Source organism: Scyliorhinus torazame, chromosome 10 (assembly GCF_047496885.1).
Source record: "Scyliorhinus torazame isolate Kashiwa2021f chromosome 10, sScyTor2.1, whole genome shotgun sequence".
NCBI lineage: Eukaryota > Metazoa > Chordata > Chondrichthyes > Carcharhiniformes > Scyliorhinidae > Scyliorhinus > Scyliorhinus torazame.
The window spans coordinates 180294121-180312614 of NC_092716.1; the positions used below are offsets into that span (position 1 = coordinate 180294121).

General features: G+C 45.9%; 1 protein-coding gene across 5 annotated transcripts in view; it reads left to right on the forward strand.

Annotated features, from left to right (window-relative positions):
* The window catches only part of rab3il1 (RAB3A interacting protein (rabin3)-like 1), a 216355-nt gene that overhangs the window by 129218 nt on the left and 68643 nt on the right, over nucleotides 1-18494 (forward strand). The window contains exons 1-2 of one of the 5 annotated variants that reach the window (XM_072466059.1): nucleotides 65-318; nucleotides 3623-3971. The exons of 2 other annotated variants lie outside the window; for them this stretch is intronic. Coding sequence is in view for 1 of the 3 variants with exons in the window: in XM_072466057.1 (XP_072322158.1) it covers nucleotides 308-318 (11 nt within the window). In the remaining 2 variants the exon portion in view is untranslated. Of the gene's footprint in view, nucleotides 1-63; nucleotides 319-3622; nucleotides 3972-18494 lie in introns of those variants that run through there. 2 more of the 5 variants (XM_072466060.1, XM_072466057.1) reach the window with 2 other exon arrangements.

Below are 18494 nucleotides of genomic sequence, written 5' to 3' on the forward strand. Positions count from 1 at the left end.
GGGGGGGGGGGGGGAAGGAGGGAGGGTCACATGTTTCCCTTATTCAAGAGGCTGAGTGAGCTGGAGTTGAATGTGATCATGTGACATTGAGTATATGCTGAGCTGAGCTGTTCCTGTGCGTGCTGGAGAATGCAGTGAAGTGGAGGCACAGAGAGAGGATCCTGAGAGCAGAGTGGAGCTGCTGGGAGGAGAGGAGAGGAGAGAAGTGAAGCCAAGCCAAGCCAAGCCAAGCCAAGCCGCGCCACAGCAGCAAGCCCAAGCACTGGATAGTTAGGTGTGGAGGAGGAGGGGAAAGCCCCTCGCTGGTATGTGGAAACGGTAAGTCGGAACCCTGTTGAGTTATAGCTTCTTTCCTGTGTTTAGCAGCAAGGCTGGGAGGGGGCTTCTGCCGTCACCAGCCCTAATGCAGACCTAGTGGTGCCTCTGAAAGAAAATCTGGGGAGGATTGTAGAGCTATAGAATAGCAAAGAGAGCTGAAAATGTGTGGGATGAGAAAGCAGGCTGCAGTGCTGTCGGTCGTGGGGACTTATTAAAAATGATGCAAATCCCTGTAGAAGCCCGGACACTGATTGTAAACTGATGTTTAAATGATGTGTTCCAGACTCTACGATACAGTGAAAGTATAAATTGGTTTGTGACTTCTGAGGGGGGAGCTCTTGGCCCATCACTTGGCTTGTGAGACGCACAAACCTCACACAGAGATGCAATAGAAAACACAAGAACGTTTTAATAAAAAAAGTCAGGAATGAGAAAGGGACATTTAGCCGTTGAAATTTATCCCGAAACAGAGATACATTGATAACAACTTGAAGCTAGAGAAACAAATGAAACACTCAGGGAAAGAGAGACACAGAGGGAGATACCACATCGACAGAATAGTTTTCTTGTTTGTTAATAGCACTGCCTAATGGTGATTCCTCTTCTTGTGTGTCCCTTGTTTAAATCAGGAAGAGAAATCTTCAATTTTCAGAGGATTTACAGCTTTTGCACATTGCATTAAACAGTGACATTGGAGATGTACTTTAAAAAAAAAAATCCCTCTTTCCCCCCCCCCCCCCCCCCCCCCAGTTTAGGCAGTAATTGCTGTTAGGGAACACTTTTTCATAGTCAACAGACACTCTTTAGTATCATGGGCTAGAGGCCATTCTTTGAGGTTTAGCAAACTATTCAGCTGTGGAAGCATCACAACTAATTCTGCTTCCATCTGACCACATATTTACACTTTGTTGAATGAGTTACCATAGTAATTAGGGGCAGGGAAGACAATTTTCCTCTTTCTAGCCCAGGATTGCTGGGGCCTGTTGTCCTGCTGCTGACCTGGCTGAAATCAACTCATTGACACAGACTTGAGATCAAACTTGGAGCCTTCTGGTCTCTATATTGTGCCAGATGTTCACTCAGTGAGCCATCAAACTTCCCTTGTACTGACTTAGTTTTGTGGGTTTGGATCTTTCTCTTGCTGAGTGCTATTATTTTGAATGCTTTCCACCGTGTGAGGTTAACATAACTGTGGTTTGATATCATATTGAGAAACTCTGCAATAGACATTCTTAAAGGGGCACCATCTTCATGGAAAATATATTTTTGGTAAACTTCAGCCTTTATTTGCAAGTGTGGAAATGTGATACTTCTGGTTATTTTCTCATCCCAAGCAAGGTTATGCCAATCCTTGTTTGTTGGCTGTTTAAAACCTGCTAGCCTGCATACCCAGAAAGATGCCCTGACATGCACGTGAAGCCAGTGTGATGGGCTTTTAAGCACATCCTTGAATAAACTCATAGTTGTGGCTCCCCTGATCACTCTGTTGTTAAAGGTAGTGACTGACTTGCAGAACAGAGGGAGCTGGGTTTGATTACGTTCTGTGGTATCTGTTGATTTCAACCAGGGATACCGGTAGAACTGCTGAAACCGGCCTTGGTGCCCCTTCATTAGGGAGGGAAAATCAACCAGTGTTCCTGCTCCTGATTGCTAGCTAATGGCTTTTGTGCAGGCATCAGGTGAACGTGGGGTTCACCTCACACCCTTTATCTGTGATGAGTAACACAATGAGGAGATCACTTTACCTTGCTGCCATTGGTGGAGTTGTGTTTGTGGGCTGGTTCTGAGCGGTGCTGAGGTAAAATCCATTCATATTGGTAATCTTGTACAAAAATAGAATACTGCAGATGCTGTAAATTGGAGATAGAAACCAAAGTGTTGGAAATCCTCAGCAGGTCAGGCAATATCTACAGAGCGGAATGGAGTTGACTCCAGGTCGAAGACCCTTCATCAGTACTTGCATTTAATTTTCTTCTGATCACTGTAAAGATTTGAACTCTACAGTTTCCAAAGCCCTGATGAACACTTGGATTGGATTTGTTTATTGCCATGTGTACTGAGGTACAGTGAAAAGTACTGTTCTGCATACAGTCCAGACAGGTCATTACAGACATGGGGAAAAAAAAACATACGGCATACATAAATACACAATGTAAATACATAGTCACAGGCATTGGGTGAAGTGTACAGGAGTGCAGTACTACTCGGTAGAGAAGATGTGTGAAGAGATCAGATCAGCCCATAAGAGGGTCATTCAGGAGTCTGGTAACAGCAGGGAAGAAGCTGTTTTTGAATCTTGACCCCCCCAAGCTACACTAAATTAACTATCTGAATTGGGGGCTGTTGGATGGCTGGCATGGAAATTGGGCAAAATGTGACTGTCCTTTTGAGGCTGAGACTGGGGCATGTTGTTGGTATAGAGTAAAAGGAACTTTATGCGTCATCAGACCCAGTATATAATTTGGGAGTGCTTTATAAGGACAGTATAGACGGAGCTTTATTCTGTGTCTCACCATGTAAAGAAAGGACTTGCTCTTCTATAGCAGCTTTGGCTTCCTCAGGGCATCTTCAAAGGGCTTCAAAGCTAGTGATGTACTTTTGAATATAGTCACTGTCCTAATGTAGGAAAATGCAGCAGCTAATTTGTCAGTAAGAAGGCCCCACAAGTAACAAATTGAAAACTGTTTGAGGTGTTGGGTGAAAATAAATATTGGCCAGGGCATCAGCAACTGCCCTGCTCAATTTATTTTCTAATCTTGCCATGGTATCTCTTTTAAAGAGCGCAGAAGGGTCCTCTGCTTAATGTGATCCACAAGCAATAACATCCCCAATAGTGCAGCACTCCCTTTAGGAGTGCCAGCCTAGATTGTGTGTTCATCTCTGGATTAGGTCTTTACCCCTTGACTTTCTTACACTGGGAAGTGTTATCACTGATCCAAGACTATACCATGTACCTGACATGCAAGTGCTTTATGGGACAGTGTAGAGGGAGCGCTCATTTGCCTGCCATGGGAATGTTTGATGTTTATTTTTGACAGAGAGTCTGGTAACTGACCTAAGCTCACAGTGCTTGATTGGTTAAGCCTGGGTGTGGATTCTGACCAAAGAAAACAACCACCACAGCAGCTGCTAGAAGTGAGCTGGGATAAACTGTGCCGACATTTTTGTGATATTTTAATAGTACTGTAAATAAACTTGTACAGTTAGATCAATGCAGATGACACTAGTTCTTGAGATATATAAAATGCTCACATTGGATGAAGTAAATTAAACAAAACTTAATTTTCAATCTATCACTTCAAAGGACATTTAAAAGAAGGCAACAAGAACCGAAAGAGGTACAGAAACAAATCCACGGATGTTCCACTGAATAAAGGAAGACTGTTGGGTCTCGATAAACTAATCAGACCACCAGGTTGGCTATCCAGTCCCTGCACAGTTAAAATTCTCTCAGCAGTGTCAGACTAACCTTTGCACTCCTGGGATCAGCTCTGGCTCTACTCCTGGGATCAACTATGGCTCTACTCCTGAGCATTGCGCTTTGCTGTAAAGTGCAAGTATTGTAGATGTGAGGTGAGCACACGATGGAGCTCTGATGTCATCCGAGAAGAAATGGCCTCCTAACACTCCGTGTCTGCCCAGGCTCTTTCATGGTACCCAGCTTATAACATTACATTTTTTTTTTTTAGAGGAAATAGAGGGCGATATGAATTTGAGAAAACAACACAGAAGTAATTTTCCACAGTTGTTCGTTCTGAAGACTCCTAATTCCCAAAGATTTAATTCTCTGAATGTTCCAGATTGCAATTATTTTGGGATAATAATACTGACATTGTCCTTCAGACACTGGTCATGGATTGCACAGTTGCAATTTTTGTGTGGGAGATTGAATGTGATTATTCTCTCCTGTGACCCTCTGATTCAATCTCAAGGACAAAGTACTCCAGCTGTGGGACATTAAATATACATTTCTGCCACCTACCCTGATTGTAACTCGTGTCAAACAATATCCCAGCATCTATTCAACTTAAGTACAACAAATGCAATTTGTGCAATTATGTTTACAAATTTGAATGTCACAGATGCTGACTGCAGGTATATTTGGCCACTGTACTGAGCCAGGTGACAAATAGTGACACATTTTGACAATGTCACCAGGATCTTTAAACCTCTTTATATTTTTAGTGTCTGGCAATTTGTGCATGGTTGAAATTAAGAGGTGATAAACAAGTATTGGGTTGAGGTAAGTGGGGGAGCATAAATAATCCTTATTTGTAAAATAGAGGCAGGATTTTTTTAGATGTACAGGAATGGCATGTGAGTGTATATTGGGGCTAGAGAGAGGGAAGAAGATTATCCACTTATGATTTTTAATATGGGAACTAATGGCAAGTGTACGTTAATTGTCCATCCCTTGTTGCTCTAAGAAGTTTGTTGGTTACCTTTTGATTGACAACAGGGTGTTTAAAAAGGCCATTAAGGGTTAATCAGTAGAGCCCTGTGTAGGCCAGACTAAGAAAAAGGTTGTCTTCCCTAAAGAAGATTTACAAACCAATGTTTGTTTACTGCAGTCCAGTGGCTTTTGTATCCCTTGATGATAAACCACAAAAGATCAGATTTATTGAATTCAGTGACCCAAATTTCTATTAGTGAGATTTAACTTGCAACCTCTGGGTAACTAGTCTCGTACCAGTGTTTATGAAGTGGCTCCTACTGTAAAGCGTGGGTGAGCTGATGCTGAGTCAAGGTAAAGTCACATTGTGCGCTGAGTCCCCATGGTTGCAAAGTCTGGCAGCACACTCGCTGTCTCAGCTAACATGTGGTAATAGGCACCTTGTGCAAGGTCCTGATGACTGATCAGTGCCTGTAGAACTGAACACTGAGATGGTGCAATGCGACGAGAAGAGAATATTGAGATTTCTTTTTAAAAGTGAAGGCTGCTAACTCTGAATTTTGAGCATACATGACTGTGTGACAGGCAGTGAGTGAGCTTGAAACAAATTTTTGTATGCGAGGTTGAGATCTTTCTGAACAATGGGCTCTCGAAATACAAGTATTTTTTTTCTCCTTGAGGAGGGCTGGGGGTTGAGATTTCAAAGGCAGCCACACTTATTCCTGCTGTGCCAAGTGTTATTTCTGAATGTGGTTGGGGATTTGGAAGAGGAAGTGCGGTCCCACTCTGCTATGCTGAGTGAATTCATCTGCAGCGAGTTCAAAATCACAGATCCCTCAGCAGCTTTAAATGAGTAGCAGGCTTTGCTTAACTTTTATTTCAATGAGAGCCAAGTTCAATGCACACGTCACACCACTGATTGCAGAGGATCGAATGTCTCGCTGAATACTGATGACTCTGTTAACCGATTGAGCTGGCGGGCTGCAAGCTGACATGGACATAACCCATTTGAGAGGTCGTTGAGTCTCTCGTGGATACGATTTTTCTGATTTTTGCTTTCATACTCTGGCTGTTAAGCAGATTTAAAAAAAAAAGCAATGGTATGTTTGCACAACTGAGAATAGTTATACACTTCACACACAGCATGATATGTCTGTCAACAAGTTGAGCTTTCCTTCAGTGCAACCCTGATGACTCAGTGGCTAAATGCTTTGTTTGGTGAGGTACCGAGTTCTGTAAACCTCAATGTCTTGGGTTCTGTCCCCAGTCTGTGCTGTTGGCTGCAGGAGTCCAGGAGGGCCATCACTTGAGGTGTTGTAATTGACCTCCAATGCCCTGGGTTAAGGACTGGTAATCCAACTGATCATGATCTAATGAAACTTCTTAGAAAACTGGGTGTGTGGGCAGCAGCTGAAGGCAGGATGGGGATAAGATGTGTTTAAGTTTCCAATTGCCAGTTTGTTTGCTAACACTCCGGATTAACTAGGTTACTTTGGGGGTGGGTATAGGGGAAGTGGGTAGTCGTTGGGGTGGGAAACTGGAGCTGGGACTGTTTTGGGGTCATCAATTGGAATTTTGACTGGGGTTCTGCCTTAATTGGCATGGGGAGAGGGTGGGGTGGGGTGTTTGGGCAGTGAGTGTGCTGGATGGGGAGTGTTTAGACGTGTGGGTTTCTATATCAGTACACTCTGTTCTCAGGATCAGTGCTGGAGCTGGGTAATTTTGTCCCAAGATATGCAATTAGACTACAACAGCCCTGTTCACCAACTATACACATCTGTCGCTAATGTCGTAATAACCCCAAATTACTGTCCAACCTTTTCATTTTGATATCCACACTGCAGAGCACAAGAGTCTGAAATAAATCCAAAATGAAAACAAAATTCTACAAATGCATGCAAGTTGCATTGGTGTCTGAAAGTGGAAAAGTGAATAATTGCCATTGGGAGGGCAGCACGGTGGCACAGTGGTTAGCACTGCAGCCTCACGATGCCAAGGTTCCAGGTTCGATCCCGGCTCTGGGTCACTATCCGTGTGGAGTTTGCACATTCTCCCCGTGTTTGCGTGGGTTTTCCCCCACAACCCAAAGATGTGCGGGCTAGGTGGATTGGTCACTCTAAAATGCCCCCTAATTGGAAATTTAAATTTTTTTAAAAGAAAAACTGTTGTACACTAGTGTGTTTTTGGATGATGCAGTGGGGACTGTTTGCTGCCAGTTGTTCATATTATGTTTAAAAGCACTTTTGAGGCATGCAGTTAATTAAATTGGTGCTGCTATCAAAAATTAAAGATCAATAATTTCAGTAAAAGCTTTAAGTTACCTTCTTGGGGGAGCTTTCTGTGTGTAAATGGCTGCTGCGATTTCTCCATTAAAACAGTGACTACACTTCAGAATTACTTATTGGCTATAAAGTACTGTAAGAGATATCTCTCAGTGCAATTTATTTTTCCTGTATTTTGCAGAGTGCCGTTAGAAAAGCAGTAGTTGTGCAATCTCCTGCTTTATCAACATAGTTGTCATGTAACCACAGGAACTGAAAGGACATTCAGCATGATGTATAATTGTGAATGTAATTGGCTGACCAGGAGAGGGAGCCGAATGCTGAATCGGAAATGTTACCAATCCAAAATTCATGTTCCAGCAAGACCATGGCCGGGATTCTCCAATAATGCTATGTCCCCAAGCCTGCCAGAAAACGGGCGCGAATCACTCCAGACTTTTTTCTAAAAAGTCCGGTGTGATTCTCCATTTTTAAGGGAGCTTGCAGGGCCCCGGCATGCGCCATGCAGCTCTTGCTGCCGATACGGGGCCCTGCACTTCTGGCCGCGGGTCCGCGCATGTGCGCGGCGGCCGCCTGCCCCATGGAACATGGTGGACCCACACAGTGGGCCGGCGCGGAAGGAGGTAGACACCCCCCCCCCCCCCCCCCCCCAGTCGCGTGCCCCCGCCGATCGGTGGTCCCCGATCGCAGGCCTGGCCACTATTTGTAGATCCCGAATAATTCATTATGCATTCTTTTCAGGAATGCAGGTAGCATTTGAGGTTGCTGAAAGGACAGCATGGTATTATATTCCCACAGGATTTCTCCCACTTGTCCATGTCTATACTGTTTTGCCAGAGGGAGTAGAGAATCCTTGCAGAAATTCATTCCCATTGCTTTCACAAAATCTATTTCAAAATCTTTATTCATGTAAAATTTAGAGTTTTTCAAAAAGGGTGAAAATTATACCCTGTACTAGTTGTTGAAGCTTTTGATTTCAATTTATAAAGTAGCACGGTAGTTAGCACTGTTGCTTCACAGCGCCAGGGACCCGGGATTGATTCCCAGCTTGGGTCACTGTCTGTGCAGAGTCTGCATGTTCTCTTCATGTCTGCGTGGGTTTCCTCCGGGTGCTCCGATTTCCTCCCACAAGTCCCGAAAGATGTGCTGTTAGGTGAATTGGATATTCTGAATTCTCCCTCCATCTACCAGAATAGGTGCCGGAATGTGGCGACTAGGGGATTTTCACAGTAACTTCATTGCAGTGATATTGTAAGCCTACTTGTGACACTAATAAAGCTTCTTAAAACATTTCAAGCTGAGAAAGACACAAATGGATTGTGTTTTATTTAATCATAATTTGAATTTATTTTTAAAGAAAAGGAAGTTGGTTTAATTTTGAAAGGAAATAAAGCCTGATTTGCTAACCCCCTGTGTGTCCTATCCCAAATTCACCACTAAGGTTAATGATTTTCAAGGCTGAGATATATAACTCACTTCAATTAGCACATCAGTGACATTTGAAAATGAAATATATAGATTAAAAAACATATAAAGGAATGTATATAAATAATAAGACTTCTATTTTCACTGAATGTGAGCAGATGTGGAATTAAATCCCCAATGTACTAGCAAACACTATAGCATTACATTGACAAATGCCTCTTTTGTTATAAAATAGGGAATTCTCAACTCACCGTGAACATTGCACCATGTAATCTGCTCATAGTAAAATGGAATACAGGCAGAGTACAAAGGTTGGATTTAATTTGTTTATTCCTTCAGCTCTAATTGGAGCCCTGGGTAATTTATGAGCCCCACTGGTTTTTCACATTCTCCATTTGAATGATGGCTGTAATCCCCTCAATGACCCCAGTTGTTGCTCTCTAGTTCAAAGGTGTACATATGTACAATAACAAGCAGTATCATACCTGGCAATGATTTTACAGAACCAAACCTGCAACGTCTGCAAGAACGATTAGAGAACTGTGTAGAGCTTGGAATGTTTGAGAGGCTGGATTGGAAAACCTTGCTGCATCCAGCAGCACTAGGCACAGCTGTTTTCCGGTTGGTAGGCCTCACTGTGTCAATGCAGCCTGACTCACCGCTTCCGATGGGACCACTCTCTCTCTTTCTCTCTTCACAGGAAATCTCTGCTTATTTTGGGCACAAAATGTTTTGTCAGAAGAACTTTGTGGAAGATTCGGTTTTCTTTTCTCAACTCTGACCTGCTCTTGTCAAGCCCCTGGGACTGTACAAAGCACAAGCATTCTTTCCTGTATTTTTTTTTTTGCCTGTTTCCCATTGTAGATTCTGCAGAATTCTGCTTCGATACTTAGCTTTGATGAAAAGGAAACTTCTCCAGTTCTGCAAAGTCAGCCTGTTGTGGGTAGGCTATAAGCTGTCTGGTTAGATAATGGTTGGAAACGTGATTTACCAGTGTTTGGCTCCGGAGTAAGATTTGGGTTGTGGTGTTGGCGTGGGACATTTTTGCAGGGATGCAGCACTCAAAAGGTGTTGCCTCCATGTGAAAAGCATAAATGTATTAAATTGCATGTGCCGTGTGGGCCACAAAGGATGGCCAAATGGCATTAATGTACTTGGCTCTATGCTTTGCTATCCTCTTCTCTCTCCTTCCTTTTGTCTACTTCCAACTTCTTGAGCCTTGTTGATTTATAAAAAAAAAGTGACCGATTGTTTAGATTAAGACATAGGAATTATCAGATGATGTCTAGATGTAGGTAACACAGTGGTCAGCACTGCTGCCTCATAGCGTCAGGGACCCGGGTTTAATTCCAGCCTCGGGTGAACGTTTGTGTGCAGTGCATTTTCTCCCCGTGTCTGCGTGGGTTTCCTCCGGGTGCTCCGGTTTCCTCCCACCGTCCAAAGATGTGCAGGTTAGGTGTATTGGTCATTTTAAATTGCCCCTTAGTGTCCAAAAAGGTTAGGTGGGGTTACAGGGATAGGGTCGGGGTGTGGGCCTCTAGTGGCTACTCTTTCCAAGGGTCGGTGCAGACTTGATGGACCTCCTGCACTGTAGAGGTTCTCTGATTTCATGCCTGACACATGATATAAATGGAAATGTTTAATAGCCGATACCATCTAGTCCCATTCTGGCTTGCATCTTTTAGATAGCGGAAGGCATTTGTGAGGACAGGAGATGAGCTACTTGTCACCGCCTCTGCCTAGCTCTGTAACCATGGTATTCGTATGAATCCTCCAGTTAAGCAGAATGTGATCTACTGGATTTTGGTGGTGAAGTCTCCATTAGATTCCAGTCAGTAACACTCATGCCCATGTAATATTATCTGCTCTCTCGCTTTCTATTATCTTAAAGTACGGAAAGACTATGTGGGAAGGACAGTGAACTTAACTATTCAACTGAGTCATCACTGAAAAACAACAATCCTTTTGTGACTCAAGTCAACATTTGCATACTTTCTAGAAAGCAGCATTAAGTATCGACATGAAATTTGAACCCTGGCTGGCTCTTCCCCTGCATTCCAACTCCAAAGAACAAAAATCAGTTATCGGGTTCTTGCCACCACCTGGACCGCAATAAACTAACTCAGCAGGAATTGTGAATTAAACTAGGGATCTTACTGCTACAAAGGGAGCCATGACATGGGCAGTTTTACAAATATAGGACTTACATTTTTGGGTGAGAAGGCCAGGGAATAGTGAACGAGTGGAATTTGAAAGCCTTGGATTGCAGAAAGAAGGAAAACACAAGGGAGTTGAGGAGTTCTGGGTTTTGAGGTTCTGGCTGAACTTGGCTAGAATACAGACTGTAGACTTGGATTTGACAGAAAAAGGAGAACGAATATGCAGTTAGGTTATTTGGACTTGGAAGGGATGGCAGAGGAAGAGTTCAAAGCAGCATTCTCAAAATAAGAGGCAAGAAGGATTCTAACAAAAGAGGGAATTTTCTGGTTCAGAATCTTAGTTTGAACTCTTTCTGGGTGGCTTTCCTGTACCTCTCTCAATTTCTGTTTCATTCCTAACCACCAGCTGTTGTTTATATAAGATGTACATGGAGGCACTGACTGTTTCTCTTAACTTAGAAAATGGGCAGCTTCCAGTCAGGAAATCCCAGAGGCTGAGAAAACCTGCGTATACGTTTATACAGGTGGCCAGGGGCTCAATGGTGAAAGTAAGAGGCCACAATTCATAAACCCCATACCTCCCACCAAATTCCTCTTTGAAGCACCTGTCTGCATTCACTTCACTCTCCTAGTCTGAACCACACACTATTATTGGCCTAGCTCCATTCAGGCTGGTACCCAGATGTTTCTCGCTCTTGCGTTTCTCTTGCTCTTAAGCTTAATTTTATTTATAACCATCAGTTTAGTTTGCAAACTGCTGAAAAATTAGAAACACAATCCTCGATGCTTCATAGAACCATGCAGAAAAGAAGGATGCCATTTCACAAAATCACAAAAATACAGTGCAGAAAAGGCCATTCGGCCCATCGAGTCTGCACCGCCACATGAAACGCACCTGATCTGCCAATCTTAATCCCATTTGCCAGCACTTGGCCCATAGCCTTGAATGTTATGACGTGCCACGTGCTCATCCAGATAATTTTTAAAGGATGTGAGTTAACCCGCTTCTACCACCCTCCCAGGCAGTATGTTCCAGACCGTCACCACTCTCTGGGTAAAAATAAAAGTCCTCCAATCCCCTCCTGAACCTTCCGCTCCTCACCTTGAACTTGTGTCCCCTTGTGACCGACCCTTCAATTAAGGGGTACAGCTGCTCCCTATCCACCCTGTCCATGCCCCTCACAATCTTGTACACCTCGATCAGGTTACCCCTCAGTCTTCTGTGCTCCAGCAAAAACGACCCAAGTCTTTCCAACCCCTCTTCATAACTTAAAGGTTCCATCCCAGGCAACATCCTGGTAAAACGTCGCACCATCCCCTCCAGTGCAATCACACCCTTCCTATAATGTGGCGACCAGAACTTCACACAGTACTCCAGCTGTGGCCTCACCAATGTTCTGCAAAACTCCAACATGACTTCCTTGCTTTTGTATTTGACCCATCTTTTCTCTGTGCTAGCTCTTCTGAAAGAGCTATCCAATTGATCTCACTCCCCTATTCTCCTCATCCTGGAAATTGAGAGTTACTATTGAAACTCTGTCCCCCACTCTTACAATGCGTTTATTGTAACATCTTGCTGCATTCCTGGGCCTGCACCGGACTGTCTGGATACAATAAATATCAGAAAATTGAGAGGATTGGACTACCCACAAGTGAAGGAGCCAATCCGATTTCCCTTCTATTTAAGTTGAATAGGTTACCATCTCTTATCAGTTGATCAATTTAGAACTGGTGTTGGTTTAGATGCTAAATTTGACCACAACCTAGGAGAACTCGAACAGTAAAACCGGATCATTGTGGAGGGTTTATTTTAACATCCAATGGACAGCATCTTTCTACAGAATCAATTCCTCCATTCACCAGAATCAATGCGAAGTCCTGCAGTGGATCAGTACACAGCTATGTAGTCAGACTTATGTGTTACCAGCTGAACCAAGCTGACACTCCAGTCTGTACACTACCTGATCTGGGAGTATTTGATGGAACTGTGCAGAGGGAGCCTTTTTATTCAGCATCTATCTAGATGTCTGGTTGATGTTTGTCCACTGTAACTGAGTGGTGCAAAAGCTAATTGTAGCTTCCCTACCACTGTCTAGCTGAGATCAGATAACTTGCCAGAGATTGGGAGGCTCATCTGGGACAGCTATAGGATTGTTACAACTGGACTGGATTGGGGGGGGGGTCACACAGTGGCAAGCACTGCTGCCTCACAGCGCCAGAGACCAGGGTTCAATTCCCGCCCTGGGTCACTATCTATCTCTCTGGAGTTTACACGTTCCCAGATGCTCTGGTTTCCTCCCACAGTCCAAAGATGTACAGGTTAGGTGGATTGTCCATGCTAAATTGCCCCTTAGTGTCCAAAAAAGATGTGTAAGTTGGGTTAAGGGGTTATGAGGATAGGATGAGAGAGTGAGCTTGGGTGGAGTACTCTTTCAATGGGCTGAATGGCCTCTTTCAGCACTGTAGGGATTCTATGGACTTCTATCCCTGGTCTAGGCAAATCGGTCCCCTCCTATTGTGTTTCAAAGGCTAGAAAGTAAATGCAGGAGATGTTGGGAACATCCGGCTTATCTGTGATATTCCATCACATGGAATTGCAATAGTGAACCATAATAACAAACAGATTGGCCATGCTAAAATTGAAGATTGGTATCCAAGGATGTGCAGGTTGGGTGGTAATAAAAGAAAACTTAGATTCATGTCATCAGCAGTGGCCTTCCCTGCAATTCCATCATGGGAAGATTTCCGTTGGTGGGTAGAAATCAACCCCTCTTGCTTGAAGTAGCTGGCAATCCATTTGTCTGTAATTCACCACACAATCTCTGCAGCTCTGTGTAAATTATTTGAAATTCACCGTTGCAGTTTAAGGTGACTGTAACACTTGGCTTGCTTTCCTGGCCATTGCTCACAGTGTGTGGAAGAATAATCAACTGTGGAAATCAGCAAGTGGTAGGACCCAGTGACAACCCAAGAGAGGCTGATACAGAACTGGGTTGAGTGGGAGGATGGTGAAACAGGAACTTAATACAAGGTGCGAATAGTAGAGCTCATTGAAGACTCCGGAACAGGAGAGCGAGCTGCCAGAAGATAGAAAATAGTGATGGTGTGAGCTTACTGCTTTGTGCCTTGGGGTGACCATGTGTGCGTTATGCATTGATGTTGTAATGGGTTGTACTCTGGATTGTACGCATTATCCACCTCCGGCGGGGATGTTAGAATTTTGGATTTTTAATTTTTTTAAATTCACTCTTAAGCTATAGAGATCGTTGCATAACAAGGTCAGCATTTATCATAGACTGGAGCCTTCCCAGCTTGAACGCTTTTGAGGATAAATTTAAATTGCCAGCAGGGAATGGTTTTAGATATTTGCAGGTGCGAGACTTCCTGAGAAAACAGGTGCCGGCCTTTCCACTGCTGCCGCCACGGGGGATACAGGATAGAATAGTTTCCAGTACCTGGGTGGGAGAGGGGAAGGTATTGGATATTTACCAGGAGCTTTCGGAGGCGGAGGAAACTCCGGTGGGGGAGCTTAAGGGCAAATGGGAGGAAGAGCTAGGAGGAGAGATAGAGGCGGGGCTATGGGCGGCTGCCTAAGCTGGGTTAATACCGCCTCATCATGCGCCAGGCTTAGCCTGATACAATTTCAGGGTACCCACTGGGTACACATGACAGTAGCTAGGATGAGTAAGTTCTTCGGGGTTGAAGATAGGTGTGCGGGAAGCCTAGCAAATGATGTCCACATGTTTTGGGCATGCCCGAAGCTTAAAGGGTTTTGGCAGGGTTTTTCTAAGGCAATGTCCATGGTACTAAAAACACGGGCGGTGCAGAGTCCGGAGGTAGCGATTTTTGGAGTGTCGGAAGATCTGGGAGTTCAGGGGGCGAAAGAGGCTGACGTCTTGGCCTTTGCCTCCCTGGTAGCCCGGAGACGGATCTTGTTAATGTGGAGGGACTCGAAGCCCCCGAGTGTAGAAACCTGGGTTAGTGACATGGCTGGGTTTCTCAGCCTCGAGAAAATAAAGTTTACCTTAAGAGGGTCCACGCTAGGGTTCCCTCGGAGGTGGCAGCCGTTTGTCGACTTTCTCGGGGAAAATTATTTACCCAGTGATGATGCAGAAGAAGAAGTGATATATTTCCAAATCCGGATGGTATTTGAGAGGTGCTGTCGAAGGAGCTTTTGTAAGTTGCTGCAGTGCATCCTAATTGATATACCCTGCTGCCACTGCGTTGGTGGGGATGGGGTGCCAGTTGAGTGGGCTGCTTTGTCCTGGATGGTGTCTGTTTCTTAAATGTTGGAGCTGCACTCATCCAGATCAGTTTATTTCATCATGCTCCTGGCTTGTGCTTTGTCAATGATGGACTGGCCTTGGGAGCCTTTAGATGAGTCACTAATTGCAGAATTCCCTGCCGACTCGGACCTACTCATGTAATCGCAGTATTTAAGTGGATGCTCCACGCCGTTTCTGGTGGTACCCAGTGATGGTAATACCAAGGGGAGATGGTTGGACTAATTTGTGTTGAGATGGTCATTTTTGTGTGGCACGAATGTTACTTTCCATGTTTTAGCGCAAGCCTGGATATTGTCCATGTCTTCCTGCATGTAGCCTGCTTTGTTATCTGAGGAGTTGAGAATGGCATTGAAGACCGTACATGAATATTCTCACACTCCCCTCCCCCACCCCCTGTATTTCTTGGCCAAAACCTTAAATCGGTGTGCCCTGGTCCTTATCGTTTCCTTATTTTCCTTATCTACCTTGTGCAGGGAAACAAATGCCCTTTTAAGGAGAACAACTCCAGCTTTTCCAATTTTATGCAGCGAGTGACAATGACGTGGAGGGGAAGGAGGTGGGAGTGGTCAATAATTTCAAATGACACGTTCCGGTGGCGGCTATGGAGGAGTAAGTCGCACATTTGGTGCCTCCCGCTCTGGCCGGACTTTTGGACCTTTCCCCCCTGACTTTTTTGTGTTTGAGCGCTGGCTTTGAAGGCGAAGTCAATCTGGCACTGATTCCACTCATTGGTGTATGGAACGAATAACCCCACGGGATCGAAAAGGGAGAAATAAGAAGACAAGTAAGGGCTGGGTGGAGGCTGCGGTAGAAGACAATATGGCTGATGTTCGGACCCCTGCTGTGACGGCCCAACCATCAACTGAGGAGTTGATGCAGGTCATTCAAGAGGGATTCGCTAGGCAGAAACGGGACTGTCTTGATCCGATAAAGGAACCGATCGATCGGCTGGAGCGCAGGCTGGATGCCCAGGATCGGACGATTCAGAAGCTGGAGAAAGCGCTGGCGGACCGGGAGGAGCACCAAACGATGGTGGAGCTGGAGGTGGGCATGCTGAAGGATCAGCAAAAAAGGCTGCTGGGGAAAATAGAAGACCTGGAGAATAGAGCTCGCCGGCAGAACTTAAGAATTGTCGGTCTCCCTGTGGGGGCTGATGCTGGCACGTCTTGTGGCGAGTATGTTTCAGAAGCTTCTGGGGAGGGGGCTTTTCCCCGACGGTTGGAGGTGGACAGGGCGTACAGAGCGCTGACGAGGAAGCCGCGCCCGGGGGACCCCCCAAGGGCGATGGTGGTCCGGTTCCACAGGTTCCTGGACAAGGCGTGTGTTCTCCACTGGGCCAGGCGTACGCGGAGCTGCAAATGGGACAACAGCATCTTGCGTGTTTACCAGGATCTTAGCGTGGAGGTGGCCAGAAGGAGGGCAGGCTTTAACCAAGGTGATCCTGTTCAAGAGGCGGGTGACATTTGGACTGTTATACCCGGCGCGTCTCTGGGTTATGCACAAGGACCAGCACCATTATTTTGAGTCGCTCGAAGACGCGATGGACTTTGCCAAGAAGAAAGGGCTGGTGCTGAACTGAGAACTTTTTGATTTAAGTTCCAACTTTTTGAGTGATGTTTATATGTTTCTATTGTCGTTTCTCTTCTGTATTTGAGTTTGGTTGAAGAAGGGGAAAGTAAAAGTTAATCGGTTTCTGCGGGGTTTTGGTGGTGGTGGCTGGTGGGGCTTTTTACTTTGTATTACTTTGATTTACACTATTGGGGGGTTTTCTGTGGGTTTTTTTGGGGGTTGACTTATTTTAATTGGGCTTTCGATGAGGGAAGGGGAGTGAGGGAACAATAGGTGGGAGACTTCTTGGAGGCGGGGGCCACCAGGCTAGCTGGGTGAGCTAGTCTACGGAAGCAAAGTGGAGGGTGTGCATATGATTAATCTATGGCAGGGGTTAGGTTACAAAGTGTTGTTGCTGGGGGGTGGGGGGAGTTACTCTGCTGACGAGGGAGGGACTTGGGTTTCGGGACAGAGGAGGTCGATGGTGGGGGCTGCCAGGAGGTGGGCCGATGGAGGTGCGGCGCATGGGCTGGTGGCGGGCCCAGGAAAGGGGATGGTTGATCGGCGGAGGGGGGTGGGGGCATGGTGCCCCTCAACTAGGCTGATCACCTGGAATGTTAGGGTTGAAAGAGCCGGTCAAGAGGGCACATGTGTTCGCGCATCTGAGGACTCTGAAGGCGGACGTGGTAATGTTACAGGAGACACCTGAAAGTGGCGGATCAAGGAAGGGCTGGGTCAGTTAGGTCTTTCATTCGGGGCTGGACGCCAAGACTAGAAGGGTTGCGATTTTGATCAACAAGCGGGTGCAATTTCAGGTGAGCAGTATAGTCTTGGACAGGGTGGGGGGGCCGTTATGTCATGGTTAGCGGTAAGCTGGAGGGGAGGAAGGTAGTCTTGGTTAATGTGTACATGCCAAATTGGGATGACGTGGAATTTATAAAGAGGTTGCTGGAGAAAATACCTGACCTGGACTCGCACAAGCTGGTTATGGGAGGGGATTTTAATACAGTCAGTGACCCTGGCCTGGACCGGTCATGTTCAAAAACGGGGAGGGTGCCAGCAATGGCAAAGGAACTGATAGGGTTCATGGAGCAGATGGGGTGGGGTGGGTCGACCCATGGAGGTTTAGGCAGCCGATGGGGAAGGAGTTTTCTTTTCATTCGCATGTTCACAAGGTTTATTCCCGGATAGACTTCTTCAGTTTGAGCAGGGACTTACTGGCAGGGGTGGTGGACACTTTGTATTCAGCCATCACTATTTCGGATCATGCCCCACACTGGGCGGAGCTGCAGGTCAGTGAGGAGAGCTTCTTGCGCCCGCAATGAAGGTTGGACGTGGGCTTGTTGGCGGACGAGGCGGTGTGCGAGAGGCTGAGGAAGTGTATGCAGAATTATCTGCAGGTTAATGACATGGGGGAAGTCTCCGCAGCGGTGGTCTGGGAGGCGCTGAAGGCAGCGATGAGAGGGGAGCTGATTTTGATCCGGGCTCATAGGGACAGGACGGATAGGGCAGAAATGGACCGACTGGTTAAGGAGATCTTACCGATAGACAGGAGGTATGCGGTGACCCAGGGGTGGAGCTCTTAAGGGAACGTTGGAGGCTGCAGGCTGAGTTTGGGGTGTTGTCCACAGGCAAGGCAGTGGAGCAGCTTAGAAAGGCGTGGGGTGCGTTTTACGAACATGGAGAGAAGGCTAGCAGAATGCTGGCACAACAGCTTGGGAAGAGGGAGGCGGCCAGGGAAATAGAGAGGGTAGTCGGCAGGGCTAAACATGGCGTTCAGGCTCTATTGCTCTGAACCCCCCACTGAGCCGGAGGGGACGAGACGCTTTTTGGACGGACTGACCTTCCCAAGTGTGGGTAGGGAGCTGGTAGATGGGCTGGGGGCCCTGATTAGGGCCAAAGAAATGGTTGAGGGCTTGATGGCAATGCAGTCGGGTAAAATTCTGGCCTCCAGGATTGAAGATTGTGTGCCGGATGTGATTATGGAGGATCAAACCGGGTTTGTCGAGGGCAGGCAGTTGGTGGCCAATATAAGAAGGCTGCTCAACGTGATTATGATGCCCCCGGAGAGTAGGGAGGTTGA